Raw genomic sequence first — 23,133 nt, 5'->3', positions numbered from 1 at the left:
TTAGTTTCCTCGTTTATTAGATTGGTTGCTATGGGTCTATATAAATCTGTAATTTATCTTCCATGTCGTCAGTCTAAAATATTAGGGTCTCTTCATATCCGTTACGCATAGGAACCGAAAACATTTGTTCCCTTACGGACATTTTAAAGAGACGTACAAGAGTGGTTGCAGATTGGAGGGGGGCGGAAGCTTGTTGTATTGTTAGCGAGAAAGCTAACAGACACACATAGTCACGATATAAAATAGTTGTAACAGGATATCAGACGTATATAGTAAGTACTTCTGACTTATAAAAACTAGTTTTTTAGCTACTTCCAGTGTTTACTTTGTAATATCTGTTATTGAGTAATAATAATAGTAATGCATGCACGTTATCGTACTGCACCATTGAACTCTTCTGATATACGTAACTCCAGAAACGTGTTATTTAATTATAGTGCGGTTGATCCCATTATTGAAATAATGTAAGATTTTGTTTCCTGTTTTGTTTCTTGCTTTAAGTTTTAATGCCATATACTTTGCTCTAGGTTCAGTAAGAAGATCATCGGTCTGATAAACCACCGAGGTGTTGATATGAAAAACCATCAGTGTCCTGTTTGTCGGAAATCTTTCCCGTCGCCATATAAACTTCGGAGGCATCATGCCACCCACACGGGCGAGAAGCCCTTTGTTTGTAAAATCTGTGGAAAAGCCTTCACGCAATCTGGGCATTTAAAACTTCACTCGCAGAAAGTCCATCTTTCAAGGCTTCGAGCAGATCCTCTACATGATGTCAGTTTAAAAAAATACCAACAACCAGTCTCTGATAAACCAGCTGCAGGGATGAACACACGTGACAGTAGTCGTAATACAACAATGCCATCTACTGGGTCTTCTGTTGTGGCATCTCAGTCAGCATGTGAAAGGGAAACTAAATCTCACAGAGCTTGTCACCCTTTTTTTAAGGCTGGAGATCGACCAAAAAATAAATTGCACGTAAATGCTGGCTCAGTGAGACAGAACAGTGGTTCATATCATGTGGATTCAGGGCATCAGGATCAAGTTGTTTCTGCAAACGAGAGCACATCTGTGTGCAGTGGATATACCTGCAGGATCTGCTTGAAATCATTTACTTCATTGCGTAATCTTTGGATTCACTCATCAGTTCATCACCAACCAAAGCAATCTGAGAAAGGCAGAGCTTCAGTCCAGACTTCTTCTACAAAGCCCAGTTCTAAGGTGCATCCCAGCAAAAGCAAAATCACTTTGAAACAGCAGTGTCCTAAATGTTTCAAAGCCTTTTGTTCACTATCCAAATTACAACGACATTTTCTTATTCATACAGGGCAGAAACCCTATTCATGTAGAATCTGCTGTAAAACCTTTAGGCAGAAAGTACACTTGGAGTCCCATTTAAGTAGATCAAATAAATGCGCACATTCTCTGGTCAACGCAAGGAAAACACAGAACCTTTGTAATGCAAGTCGGACCTCAGCTCGACCCACCAGTCATTGTGCGCCTGTGAATTCATCCGTGGAACTGGAGCTACAATGTAAAGTCAGTGTAAATGCTGTGCAAGACCTGAAAAAGAGTGTAATACTCTCGGATGCAGTCATAACACCAGAACAATCACTAAATACAAGCAGTCAGAGAATTTGTCATAAGGCAGATGAAGATAAGCCACAATACCTGAGACATAAAGATTTAAAATCATTCCAGTGTATGATCTGTAACAGAGCATTCCGACTGAAAGTAAATTTAACACGTCATTGTAAAATTCACAGGAACCAGAAAGAGTTGGGAAGTCCTAATGTGGTGCAAATCAGCAATAATGGGAAAATACCAGATTCTGAAGCAATAACACATTTACCTGAATGTAGTCATGAAGACCCCGTCAGGTTGAACCTCACTGTTAAACCAGAAACATGGAGTGAGGATTGCACTGATTCCAGTGACTTGCTTCCTCAGAGGTTAATTACATCATCATGTAAACAAAAGAGGGAAAACCACCAAACTACCAGCAAGCAGCAGAAAATTGGGACTTTACATCAGTGCCATACATGTTTAAAATGTTTTCCTTCGCCGTCAAAACTTCAAAGGCACATTATGACTCATACTGGACAAAGACCCTTTGGCTGCAACATGTGTGGAAAGAGATTTCGGCAGAAAACTCACTTGAGGGTTCATTGTTGCACTCACCTGTGGTCCAGGTATCATAAACAACGATCACTGTGTATCGGTCGTCCGCCTTCGCGCACGGGTGCGCTCAACACAAGGTCTGCAGCAGACGTCCTGAAAACGTTAGTGCATAAAAAGGATTTTGAGACCCACACTTGCAATGAAGAGCTCTCTGAAGTGAAACCCCTGGATCAAACCCCATCTGTAGCAAGTGCTCAGAATAATGACATGGTACATGCAGAAAACAAACTTTTGCCGGTTGCCTTAAAGAAAAATCAGGCTTTGCTCTTCCGAAAGCTTCCTAAAGTGAACATGACACACACAGTTAAATTATTGCAAAATCCTGGCAAATTACAACACAAGTGCTTCAAGTGTTTAAAGTGTTTTCCGAATGCCTCTAAATTACAAAGGCATGAGATGGTACACACAGGCTTGAAACCATTTAATTGTGCTACATGTGGGAAAGCTTTTAGGCAAGCCTCACATCTAAAATCCCATGAAAGGACTCACACTAAGAGGAAACCATCCAAACCAGTCAAGCACCAGGGGAACATGAGAAAACTGAAAATGAATGGTCAACAGCAGTTTAACCCAAGGATCACTGTTCATATCCCACCACAGAAAAACTACACTACACATTCAGTTTGTGATGGTGCTGTAAAAAAAAGAGAAAGTGGGCTACTCTGTAGCAGGAGTGAGATATCCACCACAAATGTAAGGAGTCTTAAGAAAAACAAAAGTAATATTTGTAAAATACGAAAACTTCACATGTGCCGAATATGCTGTAAGAACTTTCCGTCTCCATACAAGCTCTCGAGGCACTTGGTCATTCACTCTGGGATAAGGCCGTATAAATGTAGTTGGTGCAGCAAAACCTTCACACAGCGTGGCCATCTAAAGACTCATGAGCACAAATGCAGAGAGGGCTCAGACAATACTCGAAGGGTAATGATAAGTAAGCAAAGCAGCCCTCTTCAGGATAGATGTGTTAATGTTTCTGACTATAAAGTAGTGAATGTGGATGCAGAAAGCGTTCCAGAGTCCCATTCTACCACTGTGGTTCATTGCTCGTTTAGTGATTATTCAGAGGCAATAGACACTGAATGGCTGGCAATACCAGAAGTAGACTTACAAGAGGAAAATAGTACATCACAGAAAAAGCAGAGAGAAAGTTGTAATCAAACTACAGGCAAGTGCAGATCGTCATTTCCCTCTGATCTTGCCTTTGAAATAAACAAGCTTGTCCATAATCAAAACATGGCAGCTCCAGCTTTGTCACATTTGTATGATGATAATGCATACAATGCAGAAATACCATGTCGGTACAAAGGCATCACAGCTATTTCTGATAGCAGTAGCCTGCTCAGTGATGAATTTGAGAGTTCTGAGGTTGAGAATCAAATCCAGGCAGAATTACCGGATGATTATTGGTGTGAACCACTAACTGTGTTTGAGTGTGACAAGTGCATTGACAGTTTTAAGAGTGAAAATGAGCTTAAGCAACATATTTGTTTAGCTGATGTTCAGCCTGAAATGACAAAGTCAGTCCAGAAAAATCACTGTGACATTTGCTTCAAAAAATTTGTTTCTCCCTCTAAACTTAAGAGACATTATGTTGTCCACACAGGTCAGAGACCGTTTCGGTGTGATATTTGTGGCAAAACCTTCACACAGGCCACGCATGTCAGAACACACAGACTGACTCACTGATGTCAAATGTGGAAGATTGGCTTTATGGTTATCATGATTTGTTGTTAATATGATGTTTCTGTGTGTATATATATGCAGAGTATTTGATATACTGGATGTATAATAATGTGGAAGTAAAAATAAATAAACTACTTTTTAAAAACTTTTATTTTTTGTATTTGTCATTTGAGAACGGAACGGAAAACATGTTGAAACTCGGGACGATTTGAGGGACGTACTCATTCAGGAAGTTGGTCGCGTACAGCGCGTTTTCGACATGAGTGTTTTGTCCAACAGGATTTCGTATATGCAGAAATAAACAAAAGGTTAGTGAGCTGACTTTGGTGTGTTTTTGTGTACGTTATGTGACTAACAATGCTGTTTATCTCATTTAGCTTAATTATCAAAAAACTATTCGAGTTAGCTTTGTCTGTGCTACCAATTAGCTTAGCCCATCACCTGAAAGTAAAGCAGCTGAGTTAATGTTACTTAGAAATCTTACGGTAGCGATGTACAATACCAGAATTGTGTCCCAAGGATGTATGATACCAGTATGAAACCAGTGTGAGGATTTGGCAAGTGTTTTAGCTTATTAAAGTTATCAAAAATGTTAAGACGCGTCCCCACTCTTTACCTCATACCTGACTTTGTTTCGGTAACGTTACAAGTGTATCGTTTAGTTTTTTTTTTCAAGTCATACATTCAGTGCAAAGACCTTTGTTATCTAACTGTATATCTGTTAAAGGAACATTATTTTACTCTTTTTCTCACAGTCGCCTTTGTAGCTGCTTGATACGGCCACCATGGAGAAAGAAACCCCCGCTAAAAAAGCTGCAGCGCCTTCAGTGTCTCAGATAAATGCTGAATATGTCACCCAGGTAATCGCCGTGCACGTCTAAGATGTGCTGTGCCTCAGCACTGTGCTCTGTGATATATCTGTAATGCCGGAAGGATCTGAGATTTCCCCCTCACCTGGGATGAAATAAGTGTACTGAAAGTTTAAGTGAGCCTTAAACCTGTACAGAAGATGAACTTATTACATCCCGTGTTATTCTGCTGCAGTTTAGAAGTAGGCTACTTCATGTGTGCAGCAGTGGGGCAACGTGGACAGGGGGGTGGCCTGACGATTTGTGCTCTGGACCGTTGTGCTCTGGACCGTTTGCTCTAGAAGAGAGTCAATCTAACTTTCCCATCTCTAGATTGTTCTATGTTAAACCAATGAAATATTTATACAATGGGTATGTATATGCTTTCATTTGTTCATGCTGCCACGTGTTGTGTTTTCTTATTTCAGCTGGCTAATAAATATTGGGCTCCTCATGCAAAGAATAAACTACCCTTTGACCCTAAGGTATGTTCTCAATATATATAAATTTTGTTTAACTTAAGTTAAACTTAAGTTAACTTAAGTTAAAAGCACAGTTTTTAGTTACATATAAATTGGCTTCTACCAAGTTTAGTTTCCTAAACGAAAGCACACATTTTTAGCGTTAATATGCGTCATGTGTTGTTTGCCTTAAATCCTAATAATTTTATCATCCTTTTATCATCTTTTTTAGGTGATGGAGGATGTTTATGAAAAAGAGATTCTCAAATCCAAGTAAGTGCATATACAGTATCTTGGGCTACATTTTAATCCAGTAAATACTCTTTACACTTTTTTATCTTCTTATTTTTTGTTCTTCTGTTGTCTTTTTTCCTGTATGTTTTCAGATTTGCCATCAGAAAAATTATGCTGCTTGAGTTCAGGTGGGTTTTTGCACTTTTTTTTAATCGCTTCTAATTATTAAGCAGTCACCAAATTTTAAAAAAGTGCCAACAGCACTTGGTAGATAGATGCTTATTTATTCTCTCATCTTTCAGCCAGTACCTTGAGAACTACCTGTGGGTAAACTACACTCCTGAGGTGTCCAGCAATGCCTACCTAATGTCTATTTGCTGTATTGTCAATGAGAAGTTCAGAGAGAATGTACCAGCCTGGGAGGTAAAAAAGAAATCAGTTCGAGACAATATTTAAACAATTTGAACACTGCAGTCACCACATCTGCAGCTACCATTCAAGGGAGTGCCATCTACAACATGATATTTTTTGTTGTATGGTGTATTTCAGGTGTTCAAGAAGGAGCCAAGCCATTTTCCATTCTTCTTTAAATGTGTGACGGAAGCCTTGTTGGCAGGCGAGGAGGCTGGTCTCACTCTGAAGGAACAAACTGTGCTTCTGGTCTTCCTTGACCACTGCTTCAACAGTCTGGTGTGTACCACTACATGAATATCTTTAAAAATGTTGTTACATTTATTATATCATAAAAATCTCTGATAGAAGCAAATTTATTAATTAGTAATAAAACCCTTAAATATGACTTCAGGGCATCTTAAATGATGAGGGTTGTGTTTAAACAGATTAAGAGCAACTTCATAATTATTGCTTGAAACACTCATAAAGAAACATGTAGAAATTAATGGCAGGTATTTCAAATGTCCACTAGATGGCAGTAGTAAACTAGGCAATACTTGGGCCAGCTCACTCATCTGTATCCTCTAAAGCTGCATTAAACCACAGGGAAGCTCTGCAGATGTCTCATTTTAAAATATGCTGCGATAGCTGGCTGCACTTTGATTGCATCCTATAAAGCCCTATAAATATTTTAGTTGCAGACTTTTCTTATAGACTGAAGTGTATTAAAAAATGTCATACACTGTACACTTTGGTAACTTACCCTTTCTCTTTCTCTCTCTGTGCACCTCTAACACAGGAGGTAGATTTGATCAGAGAACAGGTGCAGCAACTCATCTCTCTGCCTATGTGGATGTGCCTCCTACCAGTAAGATATCGGCCTATTACCCTAATTACATTTTTCTGGTGATGTACACCAATTGATGACGCTGTTTGGTAATTTAATAGGAAAGAATTGCCTCTTTGCTATGACCCTAATCCAAGAATTGACTCTTAACTGACTTACTTTTTGTCATGTTTGCAGTCCAGACTCCAGCAGGAACTGAAGAAAGTTCCAAAGCTGCAGAAGTTTTGGAATCTAATCAAGAAGAAATCCGATAAGATGGATGCTAATGCAGCTGAGCTGTAACATTACTTATTTATTTATTTTTGCTTGAGTATTGAGATTTGTACCCTATCATTTTCTAGGCTCTTCCCAATTTTCTTTTTTTTGTCTTCCTCAGGGCAAAAAAAGAGAGAACTTTCCTCTCAGCTCTCATTAAAAAGTTTTTTGGTGTCCTCATGTCAATTCCATCACCAGGTAAACAAGAAAAATATTTAAGAGTTTTTGTAAACATTTACAAAAACCATGATGATGTAATAGTCAATTCTGTCGCCTCACAGCAATCCTGTTTGACCCAGGGGCCTTGCTGTGTGGAGTTTGGGGTTTGGGGTTAGGCTAATTGGTAACTCTAAATTGCTCATAGGTGTGAATGTGAGACTGATGTTTTTCTCTCTGTTTGCCAGCCCTGTAATAGACTAGCGATCTGTCTGGAGTGTAACTTGCCTCTTGCTCAGTGTCAGCTGGGATTGGCTTTAGCCCTCCATGACCATGAATTGTACTAAGTGATGTAGAGAATTAATAGTTGGATGGATGTAAATATTTATATACTTTAGGATCTTGTACTGTTATTGTGTGTACTATTTAACATTGATTTCCTTCAGCATGAACATTGACCATAAGGTTGTGGCCCTATTTTAATACAAGAAATGTGCATCCCTAGAGCTGATTTCTATCCCTCAAATAGTGGTTTAAATGAATGATCTCTGATGACTCTCCCTGTGACTTTTGTGTCAAAGTCAGGCTTTCCATATGCTCTCTGTACCTTTCCTGGCATGTATAATGTGCTTAGACTTTTTGTAGCGCTTGCACAGTCTGTTTCTTTAGTCCATGGTTATATTGACATTATGAACCACAATATTACCCCTTTTCATCACTATTTCAGTTGCATCATTCCCTCATGTTTTTCTGAGTTGTGTGGCTGCAGAAGAAGCATGTGCTCCAGCTGCCGTACAGCCGCTGGCACTGAGTACTATGTTATAATGCAGGCAGACACAGAGGCCCCCTACCTGAATGCTAAAAACAGATCCTCTATATTTGTGTGTTTAGGTAGTATTCAAACCTGACAGAGCAGATTAGAATCTAAAGCCCAGCAGGATCCACATCACTCTAATGCTTCCTGCATGCATCAAATTTAAAAATACGCACACACCAGCATATTTAATGAGGCCTGAGGTCACAGCATGCTGCTCTGCTGGTCATGCAGTATCTTATAGTGAGGCTCACACACTCAGCATGACACCTTAGTGTTGTCCACATGCTTTTGCTGTCCTCTTATCCTTGGCGATAACTACACAGCCTAGTTTCCACTGTTACATATTACCTTTCTTTTATTTTTTTAGCCTTGTATGTTTATATATTCATGGTGGCTTGACTGTAGCATTTAACATTGACACCATGCATTTATGTAAAGCAAATATCTAACCTGTATGATTTCCTGGTTCTTGTTCCATAGGGCTTGTATCTATGGACAAAGTACATTACTGTGAGAGATTCATTGAACTCATGATTGATTTGGAGGTAAGACACATCCTTCCATTATTCTGTAGCCTTATTGAGTAAATGTTACAATTTGCAATTGGAACAGTCTCTCCCTTGATTTGATTGTGTTATTTAGAATTTACAGTGAAAGATGGCCAGTTCATTTCCACTGTGTCTGTTCACTGGAGGATTGCTGGTCTGCAATATATTTGCTTAATCATGGTATCTGATGAACGATGTGGTGTAGACATTTGTTTCTGCAAAGTTCATTTGCCTTTTGTCTTTCACTTTTATAGCTAACTCAGGTCAGCAGACAGTGGGTAAATGTCCAGTCTCAGCTTCACCCGATGTGTCTCTGTAATTTGTTTCTGTATTTGAAACCGTAGTCTTTGATGGAGTATGAAGGGTTATTTTCAGCCTGATGGATTTTGACATGTAGTATAAGGTAGAGAATAATCTGAAGTGTCTGCTTGACATAATGGTTCTGATGTTAGCCTTTTTGGATTAGTCCCTGTGTTTGAAGGAGAAATAGGTCATGGTGTTTTTGTACTGTATGGTGTTATTTTCACTTTTTGAATGAGCAAAATGTAGGTTCATATTTCTCACCCTATGTTCTTTATGTGCTGTTGCATCATGGACATAATCAGTAAGATGAGGAGGTAGGTGAAATGCATTTGGAAGTAGAGATACATCTATCTAGATTTTTCTTTTTTGCATCAGTATTTTTGGTGAGTAATTAGCAGTTCTATATGTTATATATCTATGCATCCTATTTTTTTCTATGCATCCTATCTTTCCAAAGAATGGATCATTGAGATTGTACCATTTGACAGTTTTTCCCTTGTGATTCTGCCTTTTGACTGGGACTGATCTACACCATATTGAGCAGCTTTGTTCAAAAATGCAAACACTGACCTTTTGCACATATAGATCTACCACACACTGGTTTAACTTGTCTACTTGCATGGGTTTGGAAAGGATTTGGGTTTGAAAATTTAACCCTGGAGCTTGTTGGAACACAAAACAATTTATGTGGGTTTTTTTTCATGTCAGTAACATCAATTACAGTAGGACTTGGCATTTTTATGGAGATGAAATAGCTGATAAAGATGAGGAACCTTTATGAACAATCAATCTGCTGGTTCATGTAAAAGACATAATTAAGGAAAATAGAATTCGACAGTGTTTGAGGGGGGCAACTGTGCGAATGAGGTTAGGCATTTGGAGTGAAGATTCAATGCCACATAAAATTGTTGCTCCCACTGCCTATGTAGATCTCCTGTTACTAGTGAGGGAGCTCAATAGATTTCATCTTGCTGTCTGCTGACAGGTTGGCCTTTCTGTTCCTGGCAACAGCTAGTGACCAGCCAGCTCACTTTCTCTGGAGACATCTGCTGTCCTTCAGCACTATCCTTTTACAAAGCCTCAGTTACCTGAAATCCATACTTCCCCTATCGACCTGAAAATTATTGCAGGGAAAAAGATCCCCATTTCTCATGCCTGGTTTCTACTTGCTGTCAGGATGGTGTTGAGATCAAAGATGGCTGTTGTGTGTCATGGTGTGTGTTCATAAAATAAAATAATGGATATGTTGTTTTTTTTGTGTTTTGCATTTCAGTCTTCCTTTTCATACCCTGTTTGATAATGCTGTTTTTTATCTGGACAGTTCATCTCTTTCTGACACAGTGGGAACGATTGAACTCTTTTCCTGTTCTGTGCTCAGCAGTCACCCTCTCACCCAGACTGTCAGTTCATCAACATGTTCAGTGTTTCTTTGTTATATTCCTACAAAAGCAGCTCTGTTATTTTGACAGGTTTCCTTTGTTTTCGCCATCTCGTCATGTTCCTGTGCTACAACAAGCAAATAATAATGGCTGTAGAAGTAGCTGAGCCAGTTTTTTTCCTATGTTGTCTTCACATCTGTCAGTTTTAAACAAACCTCAATACAAGAAAAGACCATGGATCAATAAGATGTATGGGTAACCATGGTCATGCTGGGAAATGCAGTTTATTTTAAATCATGTAATTCTTTTGACCTCAGAGAGGTGTTCCTATAAGAACTAACTTTTTGTCAAACATTAGAAATTTTCGTTTATGGTAACACAATGTTGTGAGGTGTTTTAGCCACAGAGCTTAAGTATTTAACCTGATAATGTAAACATGATTTTGTTTCTACATAGGCCTTGCTGCCCACCAGGCGTTGGTTTAATACAGTGTTGGATGATTCTCACTTGGTGGTCAGCTGCCACCTGTCCAGCCTCACTCAGATAGAGAAGGAGGGACACCTCTTTTGTCAGGTAAAACACATAAATAATTAATTGTCTGTAAACTTGAAGTGATTGTGTACATGCACAGTAAGTTCAAAACCAAGCCTGCTTTCATTTTATGTCTAACCTTTTCAAGTAACTTATGTTATTTTATTTCTGTAGTTGTTGGACATGCTGAAGTTCTACACAGGTTTTGAGATCAATGACCAGACAGGAAATGCCCTGACAGAGAAAGAGATGACAACCCTTCACTATGACAGAATCACCTCTCTGCAGGTAAATGTACACTACATAGTGGGGTACAGACACAGTGATGTATTAGAGCTAGTGTCTCTGTGATGCTTGGTTTGCTCCCACTACCGTTTCTCATTGACTGTGCCCAGGCTGCCATTCATTGGCACCTTTGTTAATGTCTTTTTTTTATTTTGATTCACTACTGTTTGACTTAGGGCTCTGGCCTCACCATGATGCTCCTGGTCCAGGTCATGTTAATATAATTAATGATGTTGTTTTAAGTATAAGGTCTCTGATCTTTGTTTTCTGTCTTGCAGAGGGCAGCATTTGCTCATTTTCCAGAGCTGCATGATTTTTCCCTGGCCAACGTAGCAGCAGTAGACACTCGAGAATCCTTGACCAAACACTTTGGTAATCTCAGGTAAATCAAAACATGAATGATTCATAAACTGAAGTGCACTTGTGATTTTTCACTGCACAGATGGAAGGATGTTGTAGAAGATTATTCATGATTGGAGTGAGTAAAATAATAGTGACCTTTTAATAGCCTATTGCTGTAGCAAAAGTGTTATTTTAGCCAAAAGGATGTTGTGCTAAGTGCACTGCATATGTGTTTAGAGGTGGTACAACTTTGTACCATCTTGTCTCATGTGCATTACAAGTAATGGATTAACTTTTTGTGGGACCCTTGGCGTTCCTTATTGCAATAAGACAAATTACCATTGTTTCTAAATGTACCGTAGCAAAAATTGCTGCACAAAAAAAAGAACTTCAGGAAACATAAGTAGATCTGACCTGTGAGTAATAAAATTCTTCTGCTCGCCCAAACACTTAAGCCCCAGTGAAAGTACAGGCAGACGTGCAGCGTTATACCTCTCTTGATTCTATGTTCCAGTATAACATCAGCACCACTGTTGTTGCCTGACTTCTCTGCTAAATGGCAGCCAGTGAGCCCTTGAACAGGCAGCTGGTACCAGCCAGAGAGAGAGACACGCCTCATTAATTTAATCGATTTGCAGTGGCTTGAGAATAAACTCTTTGAACAGCTGTGTTTGTCAGATCATATTAGCTTGCCAAAGAGCCAAAAAGCACACTCGCTTTGATGAACTGGCCTGCTTGTATTTTTTTTTTTTTTAAATCTGTACATGTGTGGGAAAAGGAGTAAAAAGACGTTGATTTGTTGGTAATTTCTAATTGCACTCAGGGTTGCTAACCTTTCCTGGCACATGATATCTTAATGAAAATTTTAAACTAATGACCAAAGCTCTTGGAGACGTTTCAAGTCATTTTGTTTTGGCCCTACAACACATTGAGTGACTGATGACTTGTTTGTTTGCACTCTATCTAATGGCTTTATTTGTCATGATTTTTCTGAGGTGTTGTGTTTGAACAACAGAAATTTCCTCTTTGAAGTCAACACGTCTATATCCATCACTCCTTTCTAACTTATGTGGTGGATTAAAAATGCTTAAACCCCATACTAAGTTTCTTTGAGTCAGGCAGAGAGTTATGAGCTGAGCTGTGCTGAGCTGAATCAGGTAAAGACTTATCTGAACCATTTCATGTATTTCTAGAGGCTGTGCTCCTTCTCTCAGAATTAGTTTTTTGAATATAGCAGCAGCTACATTGTTCCATGCTCCACAACTGTCACCAAAACAGCTCCTGGGTAACTCCAAATATGCCGATCAGATTTAACAAGGCAATTTTCATCCAAACAACTCACGCTAATGCCAGTTTATTCCAGCTGCTCTACCCACAGGCTTAGCTCCCAGTCAGACGCCATTCTGAATTTATCTGCTAAGTCCCCCAAACACACAAATGCAGCATTATTGCATAGCCTGCCAACACATGTACACACCCAGGCTCTTGCATGGACATATACTTCTTCCTGTCAGTGTGTGTCTTTTCAGGTCAAAAAAATGTAATTACATACCTGATCAAAGAGTATGCCCCGCTTTATGAAGTGCTAGCAAAAACTGAATGAAGTAATTAATACTGAGAAATGTCAAAATAACTGGAGTAATTCTGTTGAATAGTTATTCAGCATGATCTTGTCACTGGAAAAGGCAATTAAATTCTTACCAATTTGACATTTAATCAAATCTTCTGTCCTGTTCTGAAAATATATTGCAACTTAAAAAAAAAAAAAAGGCAAAAACATAAACTACCTTAATATTTAGCAGATAAAAGCTATTTATCCTATTTTTGGTTTGTTTTGTTTAATTAAAATATAGAGGCTTTTTATGCGTGTAATATTGTTCCATGTTTACCTAGGTGAATGAAAGTGCCCTTAACTGATCTGGTAATTTCTTTGGTCATTTGCACTTTACTAAACTGATGAAATGAACTTAAATAAACTTAAAAAAAACTTAAATAAACAAATGTCTAGGTTGCCTTGAGGCCATAGTGTAAAATTACTGTAGACTAGTTTCTATGCCCCCATCCTTACCTTACCCTGCCAGTGGCTTAGCTGTCAATCACGACCTGATCCAGTCATCTCCATTACTCAGAGTGAGTTGTTATGCTGCTGCTATTTTGTTGCTAAGGGAAGGAATGTCCTCATGACCTATGTCAGGTCATCCACTGGGCCACCAAACTGCAGCACTGGCAGAATTGCCACCCCCCTGCCCATGCTTGGCATCACAAGTCTCAAAATGCATGCACATACACGGATACAGTCGGTCAGTGCCACGTGTGGCTGTCCAGCCCTGTCACAGTGTGTTCAGGCCCTGCCCTTTGTTGTGTAGCAGACATTGTCTGTGTCACAGTGTGTCAGCCTGATTAAAACAGGTCTGTATGCAGAGAGCCACGCTTCAGCTTTCTGAGACGGAGATTGGCTTTGATTTTCATAATCCTGTCGCATCAGTGCGCACCGGCCCCTTAACACACACATGCTGACAGAGCAGGAGTGTTGTGTCAAAGCAAACAGAACTGCTTTGTGCTGCAGTGCTAACAAGCACAAAGAATTGATAAGGTTCTGTATCTTCACAAATATTATGGTGTACCACTGCATTTTAAATATCTTATTCAGAAGAGCATTAAATGTCTAAAAAAAGTGCAGACAAGTTTTTTTTTTTTTAAATAAATATATTGCACCAAGTGATATATCATAGTGTGAGAAAATCTTATCCTTTAGTGCGTTATTGCCAGATCAGTGTCTTTGCATGCCAATTATTATGTACTTTATTCAACTGCTATAGTTAAGAGTATTAGCTGAATTTGTAATTTGAAAATAGTATTTTTTTTTTTTTTTTTAAACTGACCAAACACTCGTTTTTTTCCAATAGTCCCAATATGCTCCACCAGGTGGCTTCATACTTGTGTCTCCTTCCTGAGTTGCCTGAAGGGCAAGACACCACATATGAAAAGAAGTTTCTCCTTGAGCTGCTGGTAAGTAAGACTAGCACCAGAACACCTGCTGTGTATCCTGCAAATGTGAACTAAAACTGACTTACTGGGCCCAAACAGTTCGCCTTAAATGTATAAAGTAAGTGGCTCTGAATTTGTAGGTCCCACTATTTTTATGTAAATTAAATATTTTTTCCGGGCAATATTGATAAGATTAAATGGACTAGATAGTGTTTAGTTGTATGAAGTACTAAATGCTTGTTAACTTACAGTATGAAAGATGTATAAATAGTATTGGAGCCCTCTACAAGCAGTTTTGGCTCAGCGGTCTGTCCAGGCTGCTTTACAGCATTATGGGTTTTGTGTACCTTATTTTAATGGCATTAATTTACTCTTGACCTTGGAATACATATAGCATGCCCTCTTCACCGCCCATCCCTCATTAATTTACCATGAAATCCAATGTTTTTTGTCTACATTTGTGACATGCAGTAAATTGAAGATTTCCACTCTTTCTCTGTATGTTTTGAAAGAAATGGAGATGGAAGTAGTTTGACTGTGTTTTCTGGTTGTCCTTCCCTCATACTTTTTTAATTTTAAAACCTCCAGGAATCAGCTGAACCTTTGCCCCACTACTCCTCCTATTAAACTCACATGTGCCATAGACCTCTTCATCAAAGTGGGTGTTTCAAGGCTGTCCTGCGATTATTCATAATTACACCCTCAAACCCTCCCCAGGTCCTTTCTGAGAAGTGATGGCGAAGAGCTGTTTCATAATTATCTGATTAGATTGTTGCAGGAGACAATGTCAGGGAACTCATTTGTGTGCGCCCTAGGTTGCCCCCAACAACCGACATCTCTGACTGGGTGGGATTAATAGGAAGGGGCCACTGGGATAGAATTCTGTCATACACCAGTAAAACAATCATGCATGATGCAGAGAAGAGCCTTATACACATACTTGCAGAGGAAGACCATTTTTGGTTTTTTTTTTGAGAGGCAGTGTTAGGCTAGTTGAAATCTTTTGCTCCTCCAGTGGTGCTTGGATCAAAGATTAATCCATTAAAATGGGAAAAATATCTTCATTCCAGATATGAAACCTCCATCTCTCATCAGTAAAGTTTGACCAGTTTGTTTTCTCCAGCAACTGCCTGCCTAAAGGAAATAAAACAGAATAAACAGTGACCAGTGGTCATTAGTACTTAATCCTATCTGTATGTATTACATGTAGACTTAGTTTTGACTTAGTTATTTCATAACCTATGACATGGCTGCCAGTCCTTCTAGACCTACACGTGTGTAAACCAGTGTAGTTTATTGGTATGAGAAAAGAAAATACATGTAAATGTTTAGCTATTAAAGCAGGCTTTGTGTTCCTGCTCATTTTGAAGCACACATATTCAAATAAAGGAGAATGTCAAGGTCCTAGCTCTGAGTCAGAGGGGCAGAAGTTCATTAACCCAATTTCTTTCCATATGTGTCCTTCTCCTCTCTCTTCCTGTTTGCCACACACACATGCAGGTGTCCCGTCATGAGCGCAGAATCTCTCAGATTGAGCAACTTAACCAGATGCCCCTTTATCCAACAGAGAAGATAATCTGGGATGAGAACATCGTCCCAACAGAGTACTACTCGGGCGAAGGTTTGTGCTCCTTGTATGAATTGTGATTGTCTCTGCACGTCTGTGTGTGTGCCTGAGTTAGTGTGCACCGGAGTGTACAGACATATGGTTAGTGCCTTATGCATACTCACAAGTATACACGTACACCTTGGGCTGTCTCTTATCCTAATTGCATTCTTCTGACACTGAATGGCACCTTCCATCACTAAAAGAGAAAGCAAACACCCAGTAGTCTGTATAGAAACAAAAATGTATGCAGTTCATTTAGTTAGGCTGCAAAGGTGGCAACCCTTTTTGCTGTTCTATAGAAAACATATTAAAGAATCTTGAGTGACTTGCCGTGTGTATAATTGCAACTTTATTATTTATACAGCTTGTTTCTCCTCATTTGTTTTCTTTCTTAGGCTGCCTAGCACTGCCTAAACTGAATCTCCAGTTTTTGACTCTCCATGACTACCTGTTGAGGAACTTTAACTTGTTTCGTCTAGAGTCCACCTATGAGATCAGACAGGACATAGAAGACGTGGTGTGGCGTATGAAACCATGGTAAAGCATCTTCAATTTTGTTCTTATGATTTTTACAAAAATAAATTTCTTTTTTTTTTTTTAAACCTGGATGTATTGGAAAATGTCCCCTTTTTTGTCATTGTCACATAGTTTTACCACTCTTTGAAATGCAGAAGCTCTGAATAAATTATTGGTAACATGGGATAAAGGTCACTTCCTGAGCTAAAGGTATCAAGATTCAAAAATCAAGATTTGTTACGTGCAATGTTTTCAGTATGTGCAGTGAAATGCAGTGATAGGCTCTGACTATGGAAATGGGTTTTCCCATACACACTGATAAACAACTTTATGTTTTTGCCTTTCTCAGTTTAAGTAAAACACCTTTCTACTGTTAACTACAGCACCAGCTTGTCTTTTCACTTCAACGGAAGATAATTCTTATGATCTGTCTACTTCTCACATGGTAGCTTGGTGTATTAATAATATTTTATTAAAGGACTGTGACATTTAGTACTTCACATTTGAAAACTCATTGCTTAACATAAGTGCTCCCATTATGTCAAGTGATGTAGCAACTTGCTTGTTGTTGCTACAAAAGTAAATAAGTAAGCAGCAGCACCATGTGCTGCCCTAAATCCAACTGATTTTTAATCTTGACAGCAGCCCACAGCACTAACGGTGCTTGTCTAACGTCTTGTTGCGTCTGTCCCTCTACAAAGGCAATCGGAGTATGGTGGAGTGGTGTTTGGAGGTTGGGCCCGGATGGCTCAGACAATCACCTCTTTTTCAATAGTAGAGGTTGCCAAACCCAACATTGGAGAGAGCTGGCCCGCTCGTGTTCGAGCTGATGTCACTATTAACCTCAATGTACAAGATCATATCAAGCAAGAGTGGGAAGGTAATTGTAGATGACTTTTTTCAGTAGATCTGTTTCTGTACATCACTTTTTATATTTGTCTGTCATGTATGTCTCTTCCGTCAGCCTAGCCATCTGTGTTACTCAGTGCATTTTCTCTCTGTAGACAGAATTGCTGTTTTTTGAGCTTTTTTTTTTAAAAGCTAAATCATCCTTTGACTTTGAAGAGATATTGTGGAGGGAAATAAAACATTATACTACTGTGTTATGTTATTATCCCCCTCTTCAGAATTGCTTTACTATACCATTTCATATTCCTTCGCTTTGTGTCTCTTATCAGTTTTCCTAGTAAGCAGTTTTTAATCTCCATGAAGTTGTCCCTTATGATTCTGTTCCATCCTGCCAGGCCTTGACTCATGACCCCTGCCTACTTTATGTCTTTGTGAAGATGTGTGACCTCTGTGTAGCTTCTGCCACAGAGCCTTTTTGTTTTATTTCCTGATCATTTTTCTTTCTGTCTCTCGATGTGTTTGATAAGAGCTACTGTAGATAACGTTAGCAGGAGCTTGTCAGCCTTGAAAAACACTTGATTCATTGGGAACATAGAAAGCACAAAGAAACCTTCAGCAGCTATCTGCTGTAAATTACCAGAGAAAGATATAGAATAGGTTCACATATGGTATATTGGTCTAATTAATATAGAAAATGAATAGGTGTGTCAGCCTTTTAGTGGGCAAATGGGTAAGCCTAATCTATCCTAAATTGATGTCTTCACTTCCTTTATACCCACTTTTATGGTTTTGCATTCTTTCTTGTAACTCAGTGACATTATTAAGTATTACTTCCTTCAAACTACAAGCCATTTCCCCGGTGTATAATTAGAGCTTCATGTTTTAAAGATCAGGCATGTGCTGACAGGGCTTTTTCTCTCACCTCTCCAAATTCCCCCACGCTACTAAACTGACTCACTCACACTCCCCCATCACCTCTTTCTTTTTCACTCTAATTCTTAGTGTTTCTTTCCTTATCCTTCTCTGTCTTGAATCGTTTTTTCTACCTTCCTTCTTTCTCCAATTGTGCTCTTTATCCTGTTTTCCTGCAGGGCTGCGGAAGCACGACGTTTGCTTTCTGATCACGGTGCGTCCCAACCTGCCCTACGGCACACGCTTCGACCGGCGCCAGCCCTTTGTGGAGCAGACTGGCCTGGTGTACGTGAGAGGCTGTGAGGTACAGGGTATGCTGGATGACAAAGGACGCGTAATTGAGGAAGGTATGCTCATATGTGCTCGTGCCTGTGCATACAAACATGTGCACACATACATACATACACACACACACACACACCAGTGACATGACATCCATCCACACACTGGACCTCCAATACACAATTATCTCCACTGGGCCTAGGCCTCCACAAAGGGTTAGAGTGATGTCAGTGAGATCTGACATGTCCACATCAACATTACATTAAACTGAGCTTGACAATAGCAACAATAGAGTTTTATTATTAATTTTCACTGTTTAATTTATTGGGCTTAACTGAATTTCCTCCTTAGGTGTACGTGGAAAAATCAGCTTTTGTTAGGCAACACTGAATATACTCATCCTGCAGAATATAGTAATGCGACATACAAGCAGAGTTCCTGTCTCTAAAACAAGGTGTTTCCAGCAACTGTGCAAAAATGATTTGAGCACAGCATGAAGTTTATCAGTAAGCTATTTACTGTTATCAAATAAAAGACCAAGATAATCTGTTATCTATGTATGTGACCATGCAGAACGAAAACCACCAGACCACATTTAAATCTTTGGTCTTTCCTAGAAAATACATATATTTATACATTAACATGATCTCCACTGATTACTGTGTCATGTCTTTCTCCAAAAGCACACTTGTTCACTCAGTCCATCTCAGTGGTTTGTTCACTCAGAGGTACTGAGTGAATGTGTCCATGCACTGAAACACCCTTTCCCCTATCTCTTATGTGTTTAGATTAAATATGTAGAGGGCAGGGCTTTCTAAATAGACATCCAGCTCAGGAACATGCCCTGCCGGACTCAGCTTGGTTAAACTTGCAAACTGGCAACAGGAATAAGTGGTAGTCTAACTAGAGGGTTGGATGGTGTCACTTGGTTGGGCTGTAGAAAGACACAAGCTGAGAGTGCTCCACTAAAAGTGACTCACAAACTGTAATGTTCAAATATTGAATATTATGTAAAGTACAGTGGCAAGAAAAAGTATGTGAAGTGTTCAAATTATATATTTTTTGCGTATAAATTTGTCTTATATGAAGATCTGGGCATATTTTAATTAATGTGGAGAGTGGGGGAAAAAATGTGTATGAAATCCTAGGATGATCACATCAACAAAGCTCATTTTAGTAAGAGGGATTTGTTGATCCCCAAAGAGCTACACACACGTGAACATACACACTTACATATACACGGGCACACACATCAGAGGCCAACACAATTGAGTTTCACTCTCCTGCTCTAGGCCTTTAGTTCCACACAAGAATTTATTTTAGACATTTTTGAAAGCCAGACTTGCTGCAGCACACATCATCCCTATGGGAATAAGGCTAAATCCCATGGCCTGTCAGTCAAGCTCTACATGGTACTCCTGTTCCCGAAAGGGTTTGGCACTATAGCAAGGCAAGCAGGGTTGAGTTCTTTATTTAAAATTTTATTAATGTAAAGAATTGATAGTATGAAAAGTGATAATGAAACTACTGTTTTACCTCTGAGTGGTTTTATATTTAGTATATAATGTTGGCTGCCTTGTGTGTTTTCTGCCTGGGCGTTGAGCTTTTTCTTTTGATTGTATAAAACTTATATTTATCACTGCAGGTTGTTTTTGCCTTCTCGCTCTAAAAAGTATTTTCCATACCACTGTGGGCTAGGGCCTGAACCAAAGCCTAAACTGCGAGGAGATGCCAGAACATTCCGTGTTTGGCTGGACCCGAACCAGTATCAACAGGACATGACCAGCAGTATTCAGAGTGGCAGTGAAGACCCATATGAGACTTTCAACATCATCATGAGACGCAAACCCAAGGAGAATAATTTCAAGGTTTGGACTACCCACTGAAGCACACAGATCAGCCCAGGCTCTAAATTGAATTGGAGTGCTTAATCTTCAGACCTTGAGCTCTGGTCCTGCCAACACCACCTCTGAGTGATGTATTGCACATATTATAGTCTCTTGGGTATTGTAGCTGTAAGATTGGGGGCAGGGCAGCTCTGAGATTCCCGTTTAGGGCTCTTCCAGTGATCCTGCCTCATTCTCACCTTTTTTATGGCAGGAAGCCAACATTGTCTAGTATAATGTAGTATGCTATAGGAACGCATATCCATGATATTTGTTTGGGATAGCATAATTAGAATCCAGGTGTTAATGAAAGTTAAGAAGGTAATTCTGTTTATTTTCAGAAAATACATAATTTTTCAGCAGGTCATAAGAGGTTATCCATGTGAATATGTGAAATTTTTCTGTTGTGTTGTGATCTGTTTTGTTCAACATTTTTTATACGTTAGCTATCATAAATTAACATATTTTTATTTGAGAGTTTGTCTATGGCTTTCATAAGTTTGCTATTTCTAATTCTGCTCACCCGTTTCTGTCTTCCACAGCTTGAGCAATAAGAGATGTTTTTGAAGTGTTTCTTTTTTTTATTTCGGAAGCAACAGAACTAATGGGTATTCAAGAAACATTTTTCTCCATCTTTGATGTGTGACATAGATAAAAGTAAACATGTTTCCCCACTCAGTGTTTGATGCACAGGGTATTAGACAGTTTGAGGCTCATTAAAATATAATTGACAAACATACAAATTACCTGCTGTCCCACCAGCCCACCACAAAGCTATTCTTATCCATCTAAACCACCTCTTGTGGGATGGTTCTCTATTGTCAGGCATGCGTTATTCAATTCAAATTTTCTCCTTCAAATCCTTTTTTACTGTGCAATATACTGGTTTAGTATTTGTCATATATTTATGTCTCTGTTTCAGGCAGTGCTAGAGACCATCAGAAACCTGATGAACACAGAGTGTGTTGTTCCAGACTGGCTTCATGATATTATCCTGGGCTATGGTGATCCAGGCAGTGCTCATTATTCCAAAATGCCCAATCAGATCTCCACATTGGATTTCAATGACACCTTTCTGTCTCTGGACCACCTGCGTTCATGCTTCCCTGGTTACACCATAAAGGTCACGGAGGAGAACCAGAAACTGCAGGTTCCCCCATTCAGGTGAAAATCAAAGATGCTGTAATCAAGTGACAAGAACATTTGTTGCTGATTTGCCTTGAACAAAGTAAATGATTAGACATTAGTATTATGCTTACTTGCATTTATATAATTTCCACTCTTAATGCAGTTGAAGTCACAATATGTATAAAATACATATGTTATTGCATATGTTGTGATATTATGGCAATAATAATTAATTCTCGTTTTACTTTTACAGAATCAAGTTTCCCATTTCAAACCAGACAGACAAAGGGAAGAAAAGAAAGGCTGATGAGGAAGTGCAGGACAAAGAGGAAGACGTGACCTTGGTTGTTGAGCCCTATGTAACCCCCAACCGTGGACCATATCCCTACAACCAGCCCAAAAGGTGAGAGGCCAGGGGCAAGCCTCAGGCCTTCCTGTTTACAATTCAGTGAGATAAATGGTTCAAAGGGCCAGTGCTTTATTACTCTCTGGCTTCCCTATACTGACCTCTTTAAAGCTAGTTACCCTGTAACTACCACTCTAACATAAACACAACAACATAAATAGCATTCATTCTTGAGGTGCGGCCCCAATTCCATATCATGTTGCAGACATGTTGCACCATAGGTTTTTAACCTTTATTGAAAGCGTGTTCTCAAGTCAAATGCTTATTATAGGTACCATCCTCATGAGTTGATGATTTATTTGTCCCCTTGTCATCTCTGCTGACTTGTTCACTATGTAATGTGGTGCTATTTTTGTTGATGTTATATCTACAAAATAAATAAATAAATAAAAGGTTAATTTTTATGTAATCAAAGGTGAACAGGAACTGCTTTAATATTCCTGTACTAATCATAGCGCCACATAATTGCCCTTCACGAAATTTAAGCTTCAACTCCACATTTCCGGTCTGGACTTTGATATTTAAATATTTCTAGCAACAATAGGTCCATGGGGAAGCACCAACTTAGCAATCTTATTGTGCAGCACAATGTGCAGCATTATGCATGATTTATTAATAAGAGCGATGTACATTTCATACAGGAATACAATCCAGTTCACTCCTACTCAGATTGAAGCCATTCGAGCAGGGATGCAGCCGGGACTCACCATGGTAAGTGTGTGTTGCACACGTTTCTCAGAAAAGGTTTAAGGAAAATCTGTAAGATTTAGATTGTGTTCATCTTGTGTGAAAAAACTGTGACATTTCAACAGCCTCCAGCAAGCAGTAGTTGTGGATATCTGGCTTAATAAGAATAACTCTTGTGGCGTTAATTAGGAGAACAAACTCTAGTATCTTTTGAATCCTACCCTCTGAAGGTATCATGCTCATACTTGACTGAATGTGATGCTGCCTGGGAAAAGCTCCTTGTTATCCTAGCAAGGTCACATACTGCAGGTGCATACTGTTACAGCCTGCTGTGAAGAAGCCAAAGATTTGAAGCTATTAATCTTAGTGATGTACACCAAAGGAATTCTCCCAACAGTAAAAATGCTGTTACTTGGTGTCCCTGTCTCAATCACTGATGTAAAGTGATGATAAATTTCACTTATGACCATTCTGTAATTTTGGCATTGCCAATGAAATGTTCAACCATGTATTAAATGGTATAAGATTACACATATGGATATACCCTATTGTTATCTCTGCATTTGTTTAAGACTGTTTTTGACAAAATGGCTGTTTCAGTTTAGTG

General features: G+C 39.1%; 2 protein-coding genes across 3 annotated transcripts in view; both read left to right on the top strand.

The window, feature by feature from the left end:
* Positions 1-169: 169 nt before the first annotated feature.
* On the top strand, positions 170-4,013 carry znf770 (zinc finger protein 770). The gene is made up of 2 exons (XM_026310754.1): positions 170-272; positions 528-4,013. The coding sequence occupies exon 2, from the start codon at positions 574-576 to the stop codon at positions 3,865-3,867; it is 3,294 nt and encodes a 1,097-aa protein (XP_026166539.1). The 5' UTR covers positions 170-272; positions 528-573; the 3' UTR covers positions 3,868-4,013.
* Positions 4,014-4,084: 71 nt separating this feature from the next.
* Positions 4,085-23,133, top strand: part of aqr (aquarius intron-binding spliceosomal factor) — a 43,405-nt gene continuing 24,356 nt past the window's right edge. For both annotated transcript variants that reach the window (XM_026302172.1, XM_026302163.1), the window contains exons 1-23: positions 4,085-4,172; positions 4,620-4,724; positions 5,141-5,197; positions 5,406-5,446; positions 5,560-5,595; positions 5,710-5,830; positions 5,957-6,097; positions 6,600-6,668; positions 6,825-6,925; positions 7,024-7,100; positions 8,356-8,420; positions 10,562-10,678; positions 10,811-10,924; positions 11,200-11,303; positions 14,170-14,272; positions 15,752-15,872; positions 16,256-16,397; positions 17,078-17,256; positions 18,317-18,484; positions 20,118-20,287; positions 21,228-21,469; positions 21,687-21,836; positions 22,481-22,550. In XM_026302172.1, coding sequence (XP_026157957.1) covers positions 4,650-4,724; positions 5,141-5,197; positions 5,406-5,446; positions 5,560-5,595; positions 5,710-5,830; positions 5,957-6,097; positions 6,600-6,668; positions 6,825-6,925; positions 7,024-7,100; positions 8,356-8,420; positions 10,562-10,678; positions 10,811-10,924; positions 11,200-11,303; positions 14,170-14,272; positions 15,752-15,872; positions 16,256-16,397; positions 17,078-17,256; positions 18,317-18,484; positions 20,118-20,287; positions 21,228-21,469; positions 21,687-21,836; positions 22,481-22,550 — 2,463 coding nt within the window. In that variant the 5' untranslated portion in view covers positions 4,085-4,172; positions 4,620-4,649. The remainder of the gene's footprint in view (positions 4,173-4,619; positions 4,725-5,140; positions 5,198-5,405; positions 5,447-5,559; positions 5,596-5,709; positions 5,831-5,956; positions 6,098-6,599; positions 6,669-6,824; positions 6,926-7,023; positions 7,101-8,355; positions 8,421-10,561; positions 10,679-10,810; positions 10,925-11,199; positions 11,304-14,169; positions 14,273-15,751; positions 15,873-16,255; positions 16,398-17,077; positions 17,257-18,316; positions 18,485-20,117; positions 20,288-21,227; positions 21,470-21,686; positions 21,837-22,480; positions 22,551-23,133) is intronic.

The sequence above is a fragment of the Mastacembelus armatus genome, chromosome 22 (genome assembly GCF_900324485.2).
Source record: "Mastacembelus armatus chromosome 22, fMasArm1.2, whole genome shotgun sequence".
NCBI classification, from domain to species: domain Eukaryota; kingdom Metazoa; phylum Chordata; class Actinopteri; order Synbranchiformes; family Mastacembelidae; genus Mastacembelus; species Mastacembelus armatus.
The sequence above is the reverse complement of the archived record's forward strand: the minus strand, read 5'-3'. Positions and strand labels throughout refer to the sequence as shown.